The 21,222-nt window shown below is 40.0% G+C and overlaps 1 protein-coding gene across 1 annotated transcript in view; it reads right to left on the bottom strand.

Annotated features, from left to right (window-relative positions):
- Positions 1-20,672, bottom strand: part of SLC17A6 (solute carrier family 17 member 6) — a 38,887-nt gene extending 18,215 nt beyond the window's left edge. The window contains exons 1-3 of the mRNA XM_033118806.1: positions 19,672-20,672; positions 16,708-16,960; positions 15,005-15,123 (exon numbers count right to left, since the gene is read on the bottom strand). Coding sequence (XP_032974697.1) covers positions 15,005-15,123; positions 16,708-16,960; positions 19,672-19,757 — 458 coding nt within the window. The 5' untranslated portion in view covers positions 19,758-20,672. The remainder of the gene's footprint in view (positions 1-15,004; positions 15,124-16,707; positions 16,961-19,671) is intronic.
- Positions 20,673-21,222: the final 550 nt, after the last annotated feature.

Consider the following 21,222-nt stretch of genomic DNA (forward strand, 5'->3'; position numbering starts at 1 on the left):
ATTATTACTTTTAAGTTGAAAGAATTTTCACCTCTCTTCAGACTGCAATCCAAACGTTCTTATGTGCAAATCCCAGAACACTATAGAGGTTTCCTTTAGGGCTGAAAGGAAATAGGAGGGAGTATACGGGGCATGTTTCCTGGACCTAGTGGTAAATGGTACGTGTTGCCAAAGGCCAGTGAGGTAAACATGTCTTTCTACTATTCTGGGTGTTTGAATGTGGTGCTTGTGCAACAGAGAGAATGGAGGCAGAAAGGGTAAATGACACAGGACTTTTAGTCACGTGAGCAGGCTGTCTGGGGATTGGCAAACTTCTATTGACTATATCTTTCTGTAGATCTATTCCACTTTGCTTATTATCGTCGATAACAATGAGACTGACTGCTTAAGGCTTTGAGCATAGAGAAAACCAGAGCTACATAATGCTACAGGGTTTTTGAAAGTGTATATGAGTTATGCATCCACCTCATTGAGCCCTTAGGAAGAATTCTTTCAAACTGTCATCCATGAACCAGCTGCATCAGAATTCCCTGCAGTGCTTATTAAAAATGCAGATTTCTCACTCCAGACTTTTGAAATCAGAATGTGCTGGGAGTGAAGCCTGGAAACTGTGCTTTAATAAGCAGTCCAGGTGATCATTTTGCATGCTAAGGTTTGCAAAAAAATAATACTATAAGGTTTACATCCGTGTTTGTCTAATACATGAGCCTTCTTTTTTAATAATTATTTTGAAGGTATGATGCATGAAGTTCATTTTCTATGAATATAACTTGCAATCATCATTTTCTCTGCCCCATTTGAAGCGTTTTAAAATTCTGCTATCTCTAGATAAGCTGGAGAAAGATGCATTTTACCCATTCTTCACCTCGTTTTCTCAGCCTCCATACTGTTGATATTTCGGGATAGATAATTCTTTCTTGCATGATGCTCTTCTGTGCTCTGCATGATGTTTAGCAACACCCCTAGGCTCCAAGCACTAGATGCCAGTAGTAGCGTACCGCCCCAATTTGCGACACCAAAAATATCTCCAGCAATTGCAAAATGTCCCCTATGGATTCAGTAGAGCTGAACCAATTATGAACTATCTGTTGAGTGCCCACTATGGTCAGTTCTAAATGTAATCAGTGCTTATTCAACTTGCTAGACACCATGCTAACACTTCATGTAAAATCCACAACCACCTAACCCAATGACATTGGTACTCTTAACATATCCATTTCATAGATGAAGAAAATAAGCCTAAGATAAGTGAAAGCTCTTGCACAAGTTGTTAGCCAGTTCTAAGTAGAGGAGCCCTGTTTCCAAATCTAGTCTGATTCCAAAGCTAGTGGGTTTTGCCGCTAGGATTTATATCTGATGATGCACATACCACATCATTTAGCAATGTATTTTGGGATTCTAATTGTAAATTTTGTTTTTTTCTTTTTTTTTAAATTAAAGTTTATTGGGGTGACAATTGTTAGTAAAGTTACATAGATTTCAGGTGTACAATTCTGTATTACATCATCTATAAATCCCCTTGTGTGTTCACCACCCAGAGTCAGTTCTCATTCCATCACCTTATATTTGATCCCCTTTACCCTCATCTACCACTCCCCTCGCCCTTACCCTCTGGGAACCATAAACTATTGTCTGTGTTTATGAGTTTTTGTTTCTCATTTTTCTTGTTCTTTTGTTGTTTTTGGTTTATATGCCACATATCAGTGAAATCATATGGTTCTCTGCTCTTTCTGTCTGACTTATTTCGCTTAGCATTATAATCTCAAGATCTATCTATGTTGTCAGAAATGGTCCTATTTCATCTTTTCTTACTGCCAAATAGTATTCCATTGTGTATATATACCACAACTTCTTTATCCATTCATCTATCGAAGGACATTTTGGTTGTTTCCATGTCTTGGCCACCGTAAATAAAGCTGCAATGAACATTAAATAGTCTTCACAAAGCGACTTGAAATCACCCTACTACTCCTGGTAAAATGTTAATAGATCACTTACAATGTTTACCTTCTACTCTTGTCTCAAATAGTGTTTCAAATTATATAATCTTATGACATTTGTAAATGCTTCCTACTTTTAAGTTTCTTAATTACTTAAACTATCCTTTTTTATTGTTTATGATGCAATGGTCATTTCATCATAACAATGCATTGACTTTTTTCTAACCATGTTTCCCCAAAAATAAGACCTAGCCGGACAATCAGCTCTAATGCATCTTTTGGAGCAAAAATTAATATAAGACCCGGTCTTATTTTACTATAATATAAGACCTGGTATAATATAATATAATATAATATAATATAATATAATATAATATAATATAATATGATATGATATAATACCAGGTCTTATATTAATTTTTGCTCCAAAAGATGCATTAGAGCCGATTGTCTGGCTAGGTCTTATTTTCAGGGAAACAGGGTATTTAAGAATAAAATCCATCAAACATTCAGAACCTCATCTTCTTTTTAAATTTTATGTAATTGGTGTACAAATCAATATCCAACTACATGAAATTCTGATTATCAATATTCTTGCCCAATATGGGAAGTCTTTATACCTTTTCTTGCTGTACTACACACAGCAAAAACTGAAGCAGTCATTTCATTTAACATTCATTTATGCATTCACACCCCAAATCTTTGTGAGACTATATTTAGAGCAAGGTATTGTGCTGAGCAGAAAGGTACTAAAATTTACAGAGCGCTTACTATACTTTCTCCACCTACATTAATTAATTTAATCCCCATGACAACCTTCTGAGTTACACTTTCTTCTCATTTTACACATATGAAAATGCACACAGAAAGTCTATGCAAGAAAAAAGCAAGCAGTGGAGCTGAGATTTGAACCCAGGGCTCTCTAACATGAACATCTGTGCTCTTTCATCTAGACAATGATACTAGGCACTCAGAAAAGGCCAATGTTAGCCCTTGGTGTAGGTGGAGAGAGAAGGAGACAAGTAGCCGAGAGGCAATTTATGTCAAAGGCTGTAACAGGAGTATAAATGGAAAACCAAGGAGGAAGAAATCCATTCCAACTGGGGTGAACTTCATAAGGAAACTTTCAAGTTCGCCATTGGAAAATGAAGGAAAAAAAGAAAAAAGGAATTCCAAAAATAGAAAATGGATCAGCAAAGTTTCAAAAAATGGAAGAGGTTACATGAGGGCAGTATTGAAAATGGCTGGACATAGTGGGACAGGTGGTAGAAATAAGAACATCAAGAGTGAGATGATGAATAAGGATGGTGTTGGGGTGGGAGGGGCGTTGAGGCAAGGTAGATAGGACAAGAGGAAAAGAGCGGAGTCCATAAGTCCATGACATCTTGGAAATGATGGAGTTTAGGGTCTTAGAGACTAATAGGTGATTATTCTACTAAGGTGAAGTAAACATGAAGCTGACAAGAATTTAAGGGCGAGGGATCTATGAGGCCAGGAGGACAGAAGGTGATCAGGATTCATGTGAGTTAAGGCAAGATGATGGCTTGCAGGGGAACAGGGGCCAACGTCACTAATGGGAGTAGAGAAAAAAAAAGTGACATAAATGTGGTGCAGAAATTTTTATAGGACTCTAGCTGTGTCACTTGATAAAGATGTGACTGGAAGGTACTAACCTTATCGGCTTCTGATCAGCTGTCTATAAAAAGGGCTGTGTATGTCATGATCAAGAGCATGGTTCCTAGGACCAGACTCCCCGGGTTCAAAGTTTATTTCTGTCACTTATTACTTGAGTTATCTTGAGCAGCTTATTTTACTATTTATGCTTCATTTCTCATCTACAAAACGGACATATTAATAGAACCTGTAAGTTATTACAAGTAAAGCACACAGAAGAATGGCTGACACATCCTAAGCATTTAAGGGGTCTTCGGACTTGTACAATGATATCAATATGTTATATTTCACAGGATTTCTGTGATGCTAAATGAAAAATGCACATATACACAAATCCATAAATGTGAGTCGGTCAAGTAGAAATAATAATAGACAATGGTTACTGAATTGTTAGTGTGTGCCAGTCCCTGCTGTAGATTCTTGTTTTAAACGAGCAATTGCAATATGAGAAAGCTACTACTGCTATCCTTATTTCATAGATAGAATAACCAAGTCTCAGTGAGCTTAAATAACTTGCTAAGGTCACATAAATACTAAGTGGAGAACTATTGTTTATATTTACTCCCTCTGGTTGTAGATCCTCAACCACTATGCTCTACTAATATTTTAACATCAGCAGAACTAACACTAGTACTAGAACTAGTACTAACAGTGCCAGCTCCAGTAGATAAAGTCAAAACCGTGAAAGATAAGAACATTATTGAAAGATAGATGGTCGCAGCAGTGGGGAGCAGAACAGACCTCTACCCCATCCCACCTACGTTTTAAAATAAGTAAATGTAGAAGGGTTCTGCCTTTCATGAACAAAGTCTAGGTTTCAAAACAAATGGAAGAAATACTAGAACTGAGTATGGAAAAGAAGTCCCAGAAAATAAAATAGTGTAGTGATTTCCAAACTTTACACGTGATAATCATCCTAGCTGGCTTGTTCAAACACAGATTGCTGGGTACCAGAGCTTCCGATTCAACAGGTTTGTGTGGGAACTGAGAATTTGCATTTCTAACAAGTTCCCAGGTGATGCTGATGTTACTTTTCCTGATTTGAGAATCATGGGTTTAGCAGTACTGTGCTAGATACTCCTCCCCTGAGACATCACAAAAAGGGGCACGGCTAGGGCAAGTCAGACCTAGAATGAAAAGAGCTAACCATAGCTGCAATAAGGGGCTGACCTTTTATTAAGAGGGGAGTGGCAAGGGTGGAATGGAATCACTTACGAAAAGGGATGATATCCTTTACAAAATACAAATCGTAATTAGATCATTTGAGCAAGACCAAAAATGAAATTTGCTGGCCTGGTTTTAATTGTCCTCACTGACCAAATTGACAGAGCAGCTGCCATATTTTTCTTAAGGACATGCAAACAGCATGACAGACTATTAGTTAAGAATACACTGTATGAATTCAAATTCTTATATATTCTAGTTTCTTACTAGGTATGATGTTGAGCAAGTTGTTATCACTTAAATTCTCCAACCTTCAATGTATACATCTGCAAAATGGAGATAAGTTCTTATAGTTCAAAGGATTGTCATGAAGAAGATTAAATAAATCAATTATGAAAGAAGACAGTGTCTGTTTCATAGTAAATGGTAAATGGTTTACCAGCTATTATTACATAGAAATTTCTTAACCTTCAATACAGTTTTCAGAGAATTGTTACTCTTTGTCCTTTTCTTCCAGAATGTTTTTGCCCTGATTAAATAATGCTATTTCTGTGTCTATGGAGTCAGAGTCATTCCACATCATCCTGAAATTCTAGCAGCTTAAGTTCATGAAAACATGTAGTGGGAATTCTAGCTCCCATTTTGAAATCATACAGAATTAATCAACATACATTAGCCTCTCAATCTGTGCTTCAATAGTTGATCTAAAATATCAAACAGGAAGCATTTTTTTTTTCAAATTGACAGCCCTCTCTAAATCAATTATACCTGTCTTGGTATACCCTCACCCTTACCCCCAATACTTCTCTTACACACAGACACACCTCTTTTCAAGCTCATCTCTCATAGATATTTCTAAAGCACCGTAGAACACTTTTATAAGACTTAAACCAAGATATCATATGTTTCTCCACACTCTAAGTTATTTGAGTCTCTTGGATAATATAGTCCAGGTCTTTATTTCACTTCTTCAAATGTCATGATGCTAAGCAGAAGGTTTTGTATATGTCACCCTCTTACACTTTTGTATAAATACTTTAAATAGAGGGCAATGATAACTTCCCTTCCTGAGGTATAGGTAGGTGATAACAGATTTTTTTTCTTTGAAACTTCTTTATCCTGATATTGTTTTCAATCAATTGACCATTTATTTGTTCTTCAGCTTCTGATGGGGAACAAATTGCCGTTCTGGGTATCCTAACAATCCTAGGAAGCTGAGTTACTTTCATAGAGAAACTGTAGCATGGCAGCTATGGACTAGAATTTAGAGTAACCCTGTGGATAAATCCGCACTTGAGATAGTTGCTAAGTTCAAGTACATGGCTCAGTCTGGCCTCATCCTTAAGTCTTCCAAACAACACTGTCGAATCTCCTGAGACCAACTGCCATTACACTTTCTGTTCAACATAGTATCTTGATGAGCCTTTGAAACCACTCTGAAGCTCTACCCTCAAAATTAAATTAGGTTGCAATGTTTTAGAGGTGATATATTCTCCTCTTAAGGAATCTCATCATTTATCAATACTTAATGTAGTTGTGTATATTGTATTATGCTTGACAGTCATCATTTTTGTTTGGCCTGATGTTACAAAAACAAACAAACATGAGAATTGAATATATTTCTTTATATCTCAACAGACAGAAGAAAATAGATTATATACCAAGGGATATTTAATATTCATGTGAGTTTTCTTACTCCTAGCATCACTCTTAACTTTGACACATAATTGCATTTCACAGCAAAGCTGCACTGAAAATAATATCCACCATAATAGGTTTTTCAAATCTATCCTCTTTCAAAAGACTTGTCTAAAAAGCAAAATCACGCAAATAAATAAATTTTCTGATTATTCCATAGACATGCTCTTTCCTGTGGACATAGCCCAGCACTAAGTAATATAGTATTTTTTAAGAGTCTGTATAATAGATTTTCTTTAAGGACATGCACAGGAAACCTATTCAAGAGGAGAAATCTGCTTAGTAAAGAAGGACATCATTTGACGTCAGACACAATGGGATTCATACTCCCCCTCTTCCTCTTACCAGCTAGTGATCTTTGGGAAAATAACTGCTATTCTGTGTTCAGTTTCCTCATCAATAAAGCAGGTGTAAGAATGTCTGCCTCATAGTCTCTATGAGGAAGAAAGATGGTATATATATAAAAAAGTTTAGTGATACATATATTTATTATTCTATTCAATTCTAATTTCATCTGCCTCTTGAAATGGAGAAGTAAGGCAATTAGAAGATGATTCATAATTCATATCCTCCTCTTTCTTCCCACCCCCAATACAAATGTACTATTTAGGGAGAGGTGGACATTTTATCCCTGAATGATCTACTTCACATTGATTAAAAAGCTCTTACATTCACTCACCCTTCTCCACTTTACATGGTGAGAGTATCTCTTCTGTGTTTCCACTCCATTGAGGAGGCTTCCTATTTTCCCCCATTTTAATCTAACAGCTACATTTCTAGACTCTTTTTAACTACAGGAAAACAGAAGGCTGTCCTCTCCTCCATCATATAAATTAAGCAATCATGTTACTGCATGACTGCAGTAGGCCTAAAGAGAACATTTGTACTGTTTTTTTAGGTTCATTTTTACAATCCTTTTGTCTTCTAAAATTCCACTGTTGATTTTTTTCAGGTTCATTTTCAATGTTTGTCCATGGGTTAAATGTTAAATTATATGACACGTCAAATAATTATGAGAATGTTTTAATAAATTGGTGACTATAGAATAGAAAATTGATGCTCTATTCAATATAATTAAACAATTACATATTTGTAAAGTTAATCTGACTTCTGATTTATATTCTGGGTTTTGGTTTTGTTTTGGGGTTTTGCTTTATAATCCATTTAAATTTCAACAACTCACTTAAAGTCTAATTATCCTTTTTTTCCAAGTAAAGGTAAGTAATATATGGGAAAATAAAGAAATATATTTTACATAAAAAAATGTTTTCTAGAAATAAATTTCCCCAAATAAATATTTGCCCATTTTTATTTTTTGAACTGTGAATCTCAATTCTCTATATCAATCAGTATTTATATCAGTATATTTATATTTATATCAGTCAGAAATGAGTCATTCATAATTGGGCTGAGAAAAAACAACAAAGAAATGTGCAAACTAAATGTGAAAAATCTTAACTTTTCTATGACTGAAGAGCAGGATTAGAAATTGATGCGTGCTCTCAATTTCTCAAAGAACATCACGGTAATTTCTGTGAAATAAGGGCCATTTGATAATTAAGATTGTTTTCAAAAACGATAAACCACTTGAAAGCTACTTAAAATTATTGTTTTCCTTATGATTCCCTCTGCAGCAAATGACATATTAAAATAAATTCAATTTCCTTATTTTCAAGTTAAAACCTAATTTCCACTTGTTTTTTCTCTGCATATGATACACATATACACACACGTACACATGTCTTTCCTTTCTTTTGCCTTACAGTGTAAAATGATTATATTTCCTTATGTACAATCACTTTCAAAACACTGGCCTGTGTGTGGGTGGGTGCAGGGCTGCAGAAGGCCCTATATTAATACAGATTGCCAAAATTGAGAGGCATATAGTATCCCTGATACAGAAATGTTTGGAAAAGCAAATGCTGTTGTTGAAAACCTGTCCCACACCCTGCTTGATAATGAATGTTCAGTGTGGCCCAGCACGAGTTAGCTGTGAAATTCCCAATCATATATATATATTTTTTCCTATGACCACAACCACAAACGTCCTCATATATCAACCCCACTTCACAAGGATTTGCCCAGAAGAGGTGGCAGAAACACTGGTGACTTGTCATATCTACAGCTTATATCCATTTTCCCTGAATCAATCAATCAATTTCCATTTGGGCAGTACCTTGTCACTTAACAGGGAACTACTGTTCCTCACCCCAGGTGTGGCACTAATCCTCTCCTAGAGGGTCTGCAGGAATAGACTGATTCAGGCTGTTTAATCTATTTAATCTAATCAAATCAGTGCTCGGGCACCTCCCTTTGTCACATCTGATGCCCCTACTCACATATTAAAAAAGGAATACACAAGCACAAGCCAGCCCGCTGGGTCCCTTGGTACATCATTAAGTTGTAAAAATGACTTCATCACTCATGACAAAGAAATTAGACAGCCCCAACAGTGGCATATGGCAGGGAGAAAATCATTCTACCAGCTGCTCACCTGACTCCTCCCTCCAAATCATGCCCCTCCCTCTAGAGGCTGCCTCTGCACTGCGGTAGTAGGATGTGGCAGCCACCCGGGAAGCCAGAGCTAAGCTAGAAAGGGGTGAGAGGAGAGGAGACTGGAAAGAGAGAGGTACTGAGAAAAAAGCTCACGTCAGCAAATCACGTGCAAGCCCTTTAGGGACCCCTCCCACTCTTGATCCATCTATTCATCTTGTGGAAAGGGTATTTTCTTTTATCAGACAAAAAAAGGCCTCATCTGCATTGCCCTAGATATCTAACCTATAGGGCCCACAATGGGAAGGCAGCTAGATGTTTGATAGGCAGCTAGATGAGTGAGATAGAAATCGTCACCTCTGGCCCTGAAAGACTAGATGACTATAAACTGGTTTTCCACCGTAGCAAGATGGTGGTCCCTTGCAGTGGGCTTTATGTTCACAGTCTGAATTATTGTCTCACACAAAAGGAATGTGTAAATGTTTCTCAGTACAAGAGTTAAGAAACCTTAGATTACAATGGATGTTGTAATAGATAGTAGGTAAGTAGAGAGGAAAAAAAATAAATATGATAGATGGTAGATAGATAGATAGATATAGATAGACAGATTGTGTGTGTGTGTGTGTGTGTGTGTGCATGTGTGTGTGTTTGATGATGAGACTTAAGACGTCATTTCCGATAAATGCTTATTCTACTAAATAAAGCACATCTTTATTGTTTAATTCTGTGGCAAAAAATAATCATGCCAGTAACATTTCTTTCTGGGCTTAAAATATGAAGGTGTTATATTTAAAGTATCTTTGTTCCTTTCTTTCTGAAAATCATTCTCACAAGAGGATTTTTCATAATCAGGCTAGCCAGAATATTTACCTAAAGTATATCAAATTTCATTTTCATAAATGCACATTAGTAAAGTTTTAAAATCCATACATTTAAATCTGTTCATTTTTAAATATAAATTACTCTCTTTTCTATCAGTAGTATGAACTGAATTGTATCATTTGGAATCCCAAGGAAGAACCCTTCTTCATTGCAGACAAAAGGTCTGAACTACTCCCAGTCATGCTCAAACCTCTGCGATTTTTTAGAAGCCCAAATTTCCAAAGGGGCTGGGTAACAGGAAAAGTTCTAAATACCGTGTTTTCTTCTACAGATAATCACACTATCTGTTTAAGTCATTATCAAGTTTGGATATTGCCTTTTGCAGAGAAAAGAACAGAATCACTCATGTTGTGGCCAAATAGTTTGGGAGCCAGTACACACACAAAAATACAGCATGTTTCTCCTGCCACAAAAATCTAAGACTCTCTTGAGCCTGCTAAAGGCTTCTCTCTCTAATTCATGGATTTTTGTCCAGGATTTGGAGCATGATAGATTGTAGGCACTCTTTCAGATAGCAGATGGCTCAGTCTGCTGCTGAACGTGAACTCTGCAATGAAGCACATATCAGGCAGAGATGTCAAATTTCAAAGTGGATGTAGCTTGTGGTCATGTCCTACTGGACACCTGAATTTTAGTCACAATCTCTTGTGACCTTGGGCAAGTCACCACCTCCCTGATTGTCTATTTCCTTTCCTGTTTTGTAAAATAAGAGGATTGGATTAGATGAGCCCTGCCCAGCTCTAATGTGGGTTCTTTCTATTATAGAGAGTGCATTGTATGCCTCAGACACATGCAATCCTTATTCAAATAAAAAACTATTTTTTCTTTAGCAAAAGTCAAGTTTGAAACCCAAGAAATACATGAAAAGACAAAATGTTGTACAAGGAACTAGATCCTCTTTGATTTAGTTCTTTGATTTAGGGCAGGGAAAAAGAAACTAATTTTCCACAAAGGAATGCAACCTCAAGCTTGCATGCACTCTCTATACTCTTGGCTAAAAAATATTTTAAAGACAGCTCTTTAAAAGCCTTCAAAGGAGATTTATGACATTTCCAGTGAACAATAATATTAATTGTGCATAATGTGTTAGATGAAATAATTTTAAAGGTAGAAATCTGACGTGAAAAAGGCATTTTTTTAATAATAAAAATAATCCTTTTTCACTACTAACACTTAAGGCAAATTTAAACACAAGCAATGCTAATGGTCTTAGGGAGTATTTTTATTTTAACTTTTTTTATGAATTTAAGATTTTATTAATAATCAATGACAACAGCAAGCAATTATTGAGTGCCAGGTACTTTCTTACAGATCCTCTTCTTTAGATGTCATGATAACCATATCAGGTAGGTACTTTGATTAGTCCCTTTTTACAAAAATATGAACTGAGGCTCAGAGAGGTTAAATAATATTTAATGTTATTCAGTTTTTAAATAGCACATTCAAGCATCTGAACCCATATAGTTTTGCTTTAGAACCCATATCTTAACCACTATGCAATACTGCCTTTTTTTAAAAAGCCCCAAATCCTTTGTTGTGGTGTTCATTTTATTTATTCAACAAGGATCTATCATGGGCCAGGAACCCTCTGAGATGCTAGGTATATAGCAGTAAAAATAACATGGACAAAACCACGGAGCTTACATTTTATTGGAGAAAGGCAGACATTAAACAAAGAAAAATCAGTAAACCATTGGTACGAGAGGTGGCAATACGTGCTATGTAAAAAAATTAAAGCTGGGTTGAGATATCAGGAGGACAGGGGAATAGGGAAAAATTTTAAATAAGGTTTAATATTACCACCTAGACAAAGGCAAGGGCAGTCTTTGTGTATATAATATTACCCATTAAAAACATAGTATCCACCAAACTTCTTTGGTAAATCTAACCTTCTTTGGTTATGCCCACTGCAAAACTTCTGTTGTTTCTCCCATTAAATACTTGTCCAGGTTCCTCATCACTCTCTAAATGCAAGTTAAAAATAGCCCTTAGCAATTACACATTTGTACATATCTGGATTGCTGAAAAACCCATAACCTATATTATCTAAAGACAAAAATTAATTTGTCCCCAACACCTTTTAATCACTATGTTCAATATGTTCTCATCTGAAAACATTACAGATTTTGTGAGGAGTCCTTTGACTCCCCACTCTAAGGCCCTCCATGGAGGTGAATAATTCTCCTACCCAGGATTGTGCAATAGCCTGTTAAGGAAAGACAAAGGAAAAAATAATACAAGAGCTCCCCTGTGGATCTGTGTTTCCTCTCTAGCACTCCCTCAGCTCCTCCTCTCAATGAGCTGGAAAACAAGAATGCTTATCATTTGACCAGAAAAAGAACCAGAACTCTGTATTCTGACCAAATGTGGGGCTGATTTTGCTTAATCCATAATATGGAGACTCCAAATCCTTGCTGTTTGTTTTTCACTGAGAAATTTGCCAGGAAGTGTAACCAGGAACCCTTCTCTCTTGAGGAGCTGTCTCCACACACCTCAGTTCCTCTGCTCCAGTTCCACCCAAAACAGTGATGGCAAACTTTCCAAAGGGCACTTCTTTCATACCTAGAGGGAAAGGACTCTATCCCCAGGATACCACCAGAAGGAAACCTTGTTCTATTATTAAATAATCTATATGGAGAAGCTTATTGGAATGGGCATACAATACTGTAGGTGGAAAACTGGTCTTGCTGTGTTGTTTTTACTGTTTTTGAAAAATACTCATAATAGAAAAATACATATCTTTTAAACCAATTCTAAAAAATCTCTCAGATTTTGTGTTTTAAAAAAGGCTTCTAAGATAAAATCCTATGTAGTATATATAAGACCAACTGGAAATACGTCAATGTGTTAATAACAGGTGTCTCTGGGCGATTATTTATGATTTTTATTATCTTTTTTATATGTTGTATTTAGTATTAATACTTTTATAACCAAAAAAGGGAATGTTACATATTTTAAAAACCTCCTTTCACAGGAGGCTTCAACTGTATGTGTAATGTTTTGTTCTATTTTAAAAATGAAGCAAATATGTCAAAATTCTAAGATGTAATAAGGAAGTTAGTTTATAATCTTCTGTCTGTTCATAATATTTTACAATGAATTTTAACTTAATTTTCTCAGTCTAGTAGAACACAAAACACTATATGTGAAAATATTGAGTTTCTCTCCCTTGAGTACTCATTTAAAAGTAAGGTGAATTCAGATCCAAGTAAAAATTCTAAAATTCAAAAATTTTTCCTTTGAGGAAAATCTACCAAAAAATTTAGAACCTGAGTCAGCCTCAGTGTTTTCTTTACTAAACATGGCAAATGATAACAATGATATTGTTTTTTGTTTTATTTTGTTTATTTATTTATTTTTTTAAAGCAGGAAAACCTCCCAGTGTTACAACCAGGGAAAGCTGGGGCATCCCTGGTGTTTTTTTTCCTGGCAGGAAAATGTTAGCATTTTAACATTTGGCAAGCTGAAGGTTTGACTCTGAGAAAATCTTACAGGCACAGCCATTATATTTTCAGTTCACATTACACTGAGTTTCATGTGTCATTTTGGGTTTTGGTGAATTGTTGGATATTTTCCCCCTGAAATGAAAATAGTTCATATATGTATGTTTGTAGTATCTTTCTGGGGAAGTTTATTTTGTTTCAGAACATACTTTTTAGGAAACAAAAATGACCCAAGACACTATGCATTAGGGAAAAGAAAGCCAAAAATGTAACATGTTCATTACTAGTAATATTTAAGGCAATACTTCCTTTAGATTTTTCTCCCTGCTACCTTTTTTTGTTCTTTGATTTATCCCATCCATAAAATTGGGTGATTTAACAATTAATGCTTTTCATTTTAAACTGATTCCTTTTTTAAAAGAATATTTTGTCTCCTGTTGGGTCTGAGTGTTAACCATCCTTAATGTCAAGGTAAAGATGATATTCACAGGACTCAATTTCTAATCTATTGCACTCCTCTTGACGTTTTGAGGGACTGTCCAAAAATCCTCACCCTAGAATCATTAAGCCTAAAATAAATTTCCAAAAATTCCTTATTTGGCCTTGGAGGGGACTGAGAAATACTGGATAGGAGAACACCTCTGGTGAATGGGATTGTAGGTGACAAAAACAAAGAAACAAAACAGGAAGCCTAAGAGATTTCACTGAGATGAGGAGAGACCAGTTTATAAAAGCAGAGAAGAGATCAAGACTAGAGAGGTGCCCAGTTCTAGATTACTTCCCACCTTTTGGGGAAGGGAGAGGGGTGAGGCCTTAGGTACAGGTCTGAAGGAAAACCGGAAGTCTTTATTTGGAGTCTCTAAGCAGCAATACCTGGAAGGGCAAGGGCATGTGTTCTTGCTCAGCATAAACAATTCAGATCTAAGGAGCATTTAGTTTTGTTTATCGTAACACAGACAGTGAAGCAAATGAAGCGGCCTCTCACCCTCTGAAGGCCAGGCTGTACTCCTTGATACTCCCACCCCTTCAGTCCTTTTGCCCCAAATTTGGGGCTGCCTCTGCAAGTTGGCGCTGGGGGCACTCCTTAGGGCTGGCGCTAGGACCTCGGCTTGCAGCCACCAGCGCAGCAAGGTTGGAGGCCACCGGGCGCAGCTGAACGCCTTCCCCATCCCCGCCCCTACTCAGCCGAGCTCATTAACAGGTGGAATCGCACCCCGGGTGCCTAAAATCCCGCCTGCCTCCATAGAAACAAATCCTTCAGACCCAGAGCACCATCTGGGCCGGCTGCCGGGAGCTCTGCGACGCCGTGCCGGGAGGTCAGCGCCTCCAGGAGCTGGGGCACCCGCGGGACCCGCAGGGGAGAGCGCAGCACGTGATACCCCCTTTGTGCACCAGCCTCCCTGCCTGGCCCTCTCAACGCCAGGCTTCAGTTCCTTCTAGGCCTTAAGGCACGTCGACTATTTTGCGAAGGGCCGGCTCGCCCAGAGCAGAGAGGAAGCTACAAAGTGCGCCCGCCCGGCAGAGCCCGAATGCTTTTGGGGGGCCTTATTCAGGAAGGAAGCACCAACAGTTCCTGCTTCTACACTGGGTGCGCGGGACCTCGCCCAGGAGTTTCGAATCCCCGCGAGGCTGTCGTTCCTGCACCCCAGCCTCTGCTAGCCCTTCTGAGTGTACAAGCTCCACCACCTTAAGCCCGGCCCCGCCAATTACCTGTTGGCTGCCAGCCGAGACGCGATGTAGCCACCCGGAATCTGGGTGATGATGTAGCCCCAAAAGAAAGAACCGTGGATCATCCCCACGGTTTCCGGGTCCCAGTTGAATTTGGCTTTCTAGGGAGTAGGGAAAAAAAATAATTACAAATTTTTTTTAAAAAATGGGGTAGAGGGGAGAGAGTAGAATCAGTGCCTGGGCTGAAGATTCACCTTCCGTGGTTCTTGGGCCAGAGAACCCTCAACCCCCGGGGGACTCCCTGCATCCCGGGGTGGAGGTGGCTTAATTTTCGTTTCCTAACAAAACTGAATCTATACTTATAGAGAAGAAACGCCTCTTTAACCTAATAATCGTGCTCATTTGAAATGTATTGTGATTAGTTGCAAAGCTGGGAGTCCTGGCTTTGCTCTCCGAAAACGTTAGGCGGGTAGGATCACCTCACCTCGATGAATGAGGATTCCTCGGGGCTCTGGTTTGGAAAATTAAGACTTTCTGGGAAGAGATTCCGTTAGCCAGCTGGGGATAGAGACACCTGGTGGGGTGCGTTAGCCGACTCCATTCAGTGCGAACCGTGGTGGAGTCTCTTGGAGAATGGAATCCCTACCGGGGAAATTCTGGGGAAGGAAGGTGGTGAGCTTGGGATAGAAGATGCGGAAGTTGGAGGAGCTGGGGGAAGGATGGTCCCAGAAAAATGGGGATGACCGTGGGCCGGAATGACTTGGAGTAGTTCAGGAAATTTGGGGAGTCAATGGAGAGAGAGGTGTTGCTTTGGGGGTGGTCCTAAGAGCCGGAGAGGGGTGTGTTTGCAGATCCTGGCGGGAGCAGCAGAACCTGGTGTACCTTAAAGAAAACTAGGGCGAAATATCTGCATGAGAAAGGGGAAAGAGCGCTTATTCAGCCTGGGGAATTGGGGCCCCCTTTTCTCCCTTTGAGTACAATTTTGAAAACAAACGCACTTTGCAGGGTGTCCCGGAATCTCCAAGGCGGGTCGGCGCTCACTCCTTCCATGCACACAGTGCGTCAGGAGTTCCTCCCTCCCAATCCTCGCTCTGCCTGGCTTATGGTCACTCAGATCCCTGAACAGAAAGTACGGACCCAAGGGTTTTTGTGGCTTTGGCGTTGACCTTTCTCTCCCTAGGGGTCAGCCACCACACACACAGTAAGATTAGGGGACTGGATTCCGGAGACCCCCACGTGCGCCTGCGCTGCGGCACATCTTCCCCTCCAGCCCGATGGAAGGCTCCGAAAGGCCCCTTACGTGCGCACAATTGATTTGATTTGTTTCTCGATTTTGTTTCATTTTGACTGAGAATATTTGGTGAGAATTGGAAGAAGTCGGGGAACTTATAACTCAGATGCCGCTCCGTTCCTCTGAGTAAAAGGAAAAATATTTCCATTTGATTTAGCGGACATTACTAAGCACCACCTTCTTGTATGAAGTCACTCTTCTCAAAAACCTAGTGCGCTAGATACTGTTTTCCCCTTTGCGGGTGAGAGGCCCAGCGGGCAGAAGCGACTTGCTTCAGGAGCAAAACGGGAGGTGATAATCCTAGAAGGGTTCATTCTAGAAGGGCAGTGCTAGAAGGGAGCTGAGGGAGCATCCAGGCCTTTCTCATTCAGTTGGGGTGGGAGTGAGGGCGTGGGGAACCGGGCTCCAACAGGTGATACGGCTTTGCGCAACCATACGACCAGCGGTTGCCCACCTCCTTGATGACCTTGCCCCCGCGGTGGATGGTGCTGTTGTTGACCATGTCCACGATGGCCACGCCCAGGTTGCAGCGGATGCCGAAGGAGATGCAGAAGCCCAGGCCGCTCATGATGGCAATGATGTAGCGACGTGGCAGACCGAAGCACGTGCAGTCGCACAGGGGTGCTTTTTTCTCAGGCACCTCCAGGGGTTTCCCATCCTCCGTCAGCTCAATGGTCTCCCCGGCCTCTTGCTTCTTCTCTAGCACCCTGCGCGGCAGAGCGGGGTAGAGGCAAGGAAGCCTCGGGTTAGGAACCCCAGACGCCGGATGGTTCCCAATTCTCAGGGCCCATCAGACCCGGGGGGAGGGGCGCTGACTCGCTCCTCCTCCCTCGGGGGTGAGGGTGCTAGGAAGACCTTAGGCTTTAGGACCTCCCGGGTTCTCCACCCTCTGCGAGTCCCCTTCCCGGCGTCAGCATCCCTTCAACTTTAATACCTCCTGGTCTCTGGCATCCAATCCCCATTCCCCCCAAGGCCTCCCGCCGTGACTTCCTTCACATACAGAGGCCGCTTGGGCCTAACTTTCTTGCGGGGTCTGCAGTTTATGATGGTTACCGCAAAGGCTCCTTCTCAGAACCTGTGGAGACGCCTCCCACCCGCAGTGCTTTGCCCCAGCGACAGGAGGCTTATCCAACCACCCAGCCTCCTGCGGGCCTCTCTGCTGCGACCTGGCCCAGCCACAGCCCTGCACCCCCCTTCCTTTCCAATCAAGTTGCAGCTTTCTGGGGTGAGGATGCCGGGATCCCGGCCCCCCAGCTGAGCCCGGGACCCTGGGGACTAAGGCCTCTCCTTTCACTGCAGTGCCCACGCGGAGAAGGTCTGTGAATGCTCTCTGGGAGTGTCACGCACTCTACTGCCCCTTCCTGCAGCCAATTCAACGTTTACTCTCCGGTTACACGTCTTACTTTTTTCCCCTCCTTTTACTCTAGTTTGAAACAAAGGCCTCCGCAACATATGGCCGACACCTAAGCTTCCTAGTGCCATAACATGAATAATTAATTATTCACAACCTTGCGTCATTACTATCTCGGTTACAAACCCCGAAAAAATGTCACGGGCCTGTTTCCAAAGACTTAAAATACGACTCCCAGATACGCAAATGCGCCCCCAAATCAACTCTTGTAAGATTTCCACACCAAGGTAGAAGGTCTCATATTTAGTTTTTTTGTTTGGTTGGTTTTAAATTTTCACAGTATTTCACAAGATTTCACCCGTCTGATTCAATTCCGTTTAGGCTTTCGTCCTTGGGGGAAGGGGGAAGGGGAAAGCGGAGTGATGGACCGGTTTTACTAAAATCTGATAATGTTCTTCTAGTCCACAATTTATCTGTGAAATTTCTATTTAAAAAAGAAAAAAAAGACGACTGTGAACGGTAACATCACCGTGGATCCTTGAGATGGATATTTTTAATATTTAAACAAAGCAACTTTCCGTTTACAATTTTCAGATGTTTTCCAATCCACCACATAATTAATTTTTATGTGTGCCCTTTACATGATGTATCCACACACAATTGTTTTCATACACACGGGTAAAGCAAATGAAATTTTTACATACATTCCAAGAATGCACAGCTTGGGAGATGGCTGTCAAGCTATTTAAAGCTACAAGGAAAAAAAAAATGTCAGACTTCTCAATTCTACAAAACACCACCTGGGAATAAATAGGTCATAAAGATATTTGCTGCCATGTTCATGCTGATTTCTAAAGTCCAATCCCAATTGTAGAACACAGGACAATTCTGGGAAAGAAAATTTCACCTAATGAGATTTATTATTATCTTTCTTACATTGGCTTCATATGCTCATATATGCAAAGTTAAACTCTGCACCTGAACTCCCCACCTGATAGCAGTCGGGAGGGGAAAGCACAGCCCATTCCAGGGCAAGTGCGGGACTGCAGGGCCCTTGCGGTATCTACTGCCGCATAGGTGCATGATGAAGCCCATTGGAAGCCCACCAGAACCGAAGAGATTTGGAAATTGGGAGGCACATTGGTCATTTCCTTTACATTTCCATAGGCTTCAATCTCCCAATTGTGAAAATTAGCGCTCTCTTGGAATCCACTATCCTTTTGTGTCTGCCCTCTCTTCTTGATTTTGCTCATATTATTAAGAAACAGTGTATTCAGATAGTATTCTTGAAAGGATTTAAAGTTGTGAAATTTACAGCCTAATTAGTACAATGACTACTGGGAGGATAAAAAATTTTTTTTTAAAAAAAATAATTCCCAGTACTTTCAAAGTCATTTTGCTGGTTATTATTATGGCTTTTCTTATAAGTACTGTGACATTTCCCATGCAAGAAATAGACTTCAAGGAGAGGTCAAATAATGAAAAATACATATACATTGTTTCAGGTTTAGAGAGAAGAATCACTTCAGCTATCAATTATTGATACATTTTGACTTTTCTTCCTTCTGTAGGGAAGGATGATTGCACTGAGGATTCACTACTCAAGTGGTTCTGAAGCTAAGATCTAAATTTCTTTTTGTCATTACTCTGTGGGATTTCTTTGTTAATTTTTAAAAAGGTGTTTTTAAGTCATTTGTCTGCATCAAAGGAATTTAATTTGGTGTCACTATAAGCAGCAAAAGAAAGCTTCTTTGAACAGATACTTGTTGTTTTTTAATTGTAAAGAGGATAAATTTTGGAAAGGAAAGGATAAGAATCTGCAGGTAGGGGGAAAATCACACACGTGCACACACACACACACACACACATACACACACAGCAGACAGGTTCATTTAGTGCAACATTCTTGAATAAATAAGCAGGTTTCCAGAGCAGCCCCACTCCAGCAGTAAAAAAGACTTTCCGATCATATTACAATCTCTCTAAGCAACCAGGGTTTACGGAAATAGCCCTGCAGATTTTTTTTCATGCTGAGCCCCAGGCAAACATGGGTTTGGTTTCTCTTACCTGTAGATCTGGCCGAGGGATTTTCCAGCAAAATTCTTTAGCCCTTCTTTTCCTGGGGTCACAATCCTTTGTTTTACCGACTCCATTCTTGCAAAGACTAGTGTCGGGCTCTTGCCAGATTTAAATAGTGGTCGCTATAACAGGCGAGAGTTGCGCATATTGTCTTAACCCCTTAAGGTAGTTGTGGGCTTTTTCTCCTCAGCAGAACGGTATTGGTGTGCCTCCAGCAAGAGTGCGAGTGAGAGATGGGAGGGAGAGTGAGAAGGAGAATACAACAGAATAGCTGCATGCAACCCACGGGTTTCCTAATAGGAGAGTTGGTAGACACAATCAGAAAGTGTCATTGGAAGGGGAGGATCCGGTGGCAAAGGGCACACGCAGTGCCATGGTATTTGGGCGGGTGCCCATGAGTCTTTGTCCTGGAAGTCAGCCCGCTGAAAAACAATTTAAATTTCCAGGGTCAAAAGCCTTATTGCTATCAAGTCTTGTGGCTTTTAAACGGAATGGTGGAAATATCACGGAACCCTGTGTAAGAACAAAGTCAAAAGAATAGTACTTTTTAAAAAATGGTGTATGTGCTGTAAGGAGCACAGCACTTCCAAAACTCATGGGAGCATTTTAGGTCTCAGGTGAAAAATGTTGCCATTAGTTTTTCTCTCCTTGCCTATGGTCTCCTCCCATCACGCCGGCGCAATTCTGCTCTGCGGTAGAGTCGAATTAAGATGGAGAAAGCTTGCTGCTCTTTGAGGACGTGAGTAAATAACAGATCCACAGTTCTGATTTGGGCAGCGTCAGGGAAGATTTTTTTTCAGCACGGCTGACAGCGCCCATCTGGGAGCGTCTGGGCAGAATGGTTCAGCACCACGGACAGAGTAAGTTTCAGAAAAAGAGGAAGCTTCTTTTGGCTGACCAGATTGCCAACTTTCTAGGGGAGCCTGGCGGATCGCCCTGACCAACGACCATTCTGGGGATCTTCAGAAATGGATGCTATGGAGACTAAGTGGGAAGATGTCATCATTGCCAGAGTTTGCAGGGAGAATGGTGCATTTGGCTCTGTGAGGAAGGAAGACTTTATTAAAAATTGACAAGTTACTTCTAGTCTCTCCTATGTTTTGCCCAGCACGCTGACATCAAATCTGACGGTGTTGCAGGGAAGGAAGATTACAACATATTTGACTTATGTTTATGGTATTCTGGGGCACCCGGGCTCCCTTGGATATAAAATATATGTACACAAAATGCATAATTATATTGTCCATGTGTTTTGTTTTAGCCTTAATAAGAAAGGAAGGAAGGAAGGAAGGAAGGAAGGAAGGAAGGAAGGAAGGAAGGAAAAAAGAGGGGTGATGGAGAGAGAGAGAAGAGAAAGGGAAAGGAAAGAGAGAGAGAAAATCATAACTGTAACCTCAGTATCCGTGGTTAAATAAAAGACAGGCAGTTTAAAATATGTTCCTCAGAATGTTATGATTCTTCACTAAACTAATTCACAGCTCACTACTGAAATATCAATATGCTGATGAAATTAGTGGCTATATATTTTGCTTGTCAATA

Source organism: Rhinolophus ferrumequinum, chromosome 11 (genome assembly GCF_004115265.2).
Source record: "Rhinolophus ferrumequinum isolate MPI-CBG mRhiFer1 chromosome 11, mRhiFer1_v1.p, whole genome shotgun sequence".
Taxonomy (NCBI): Eukaryota; Metazoa; Chordata; class Mammalia; order Chiroptera; family Rhinolophidae; genus Rhinolophus; species Rhinolophus ferrumequinum.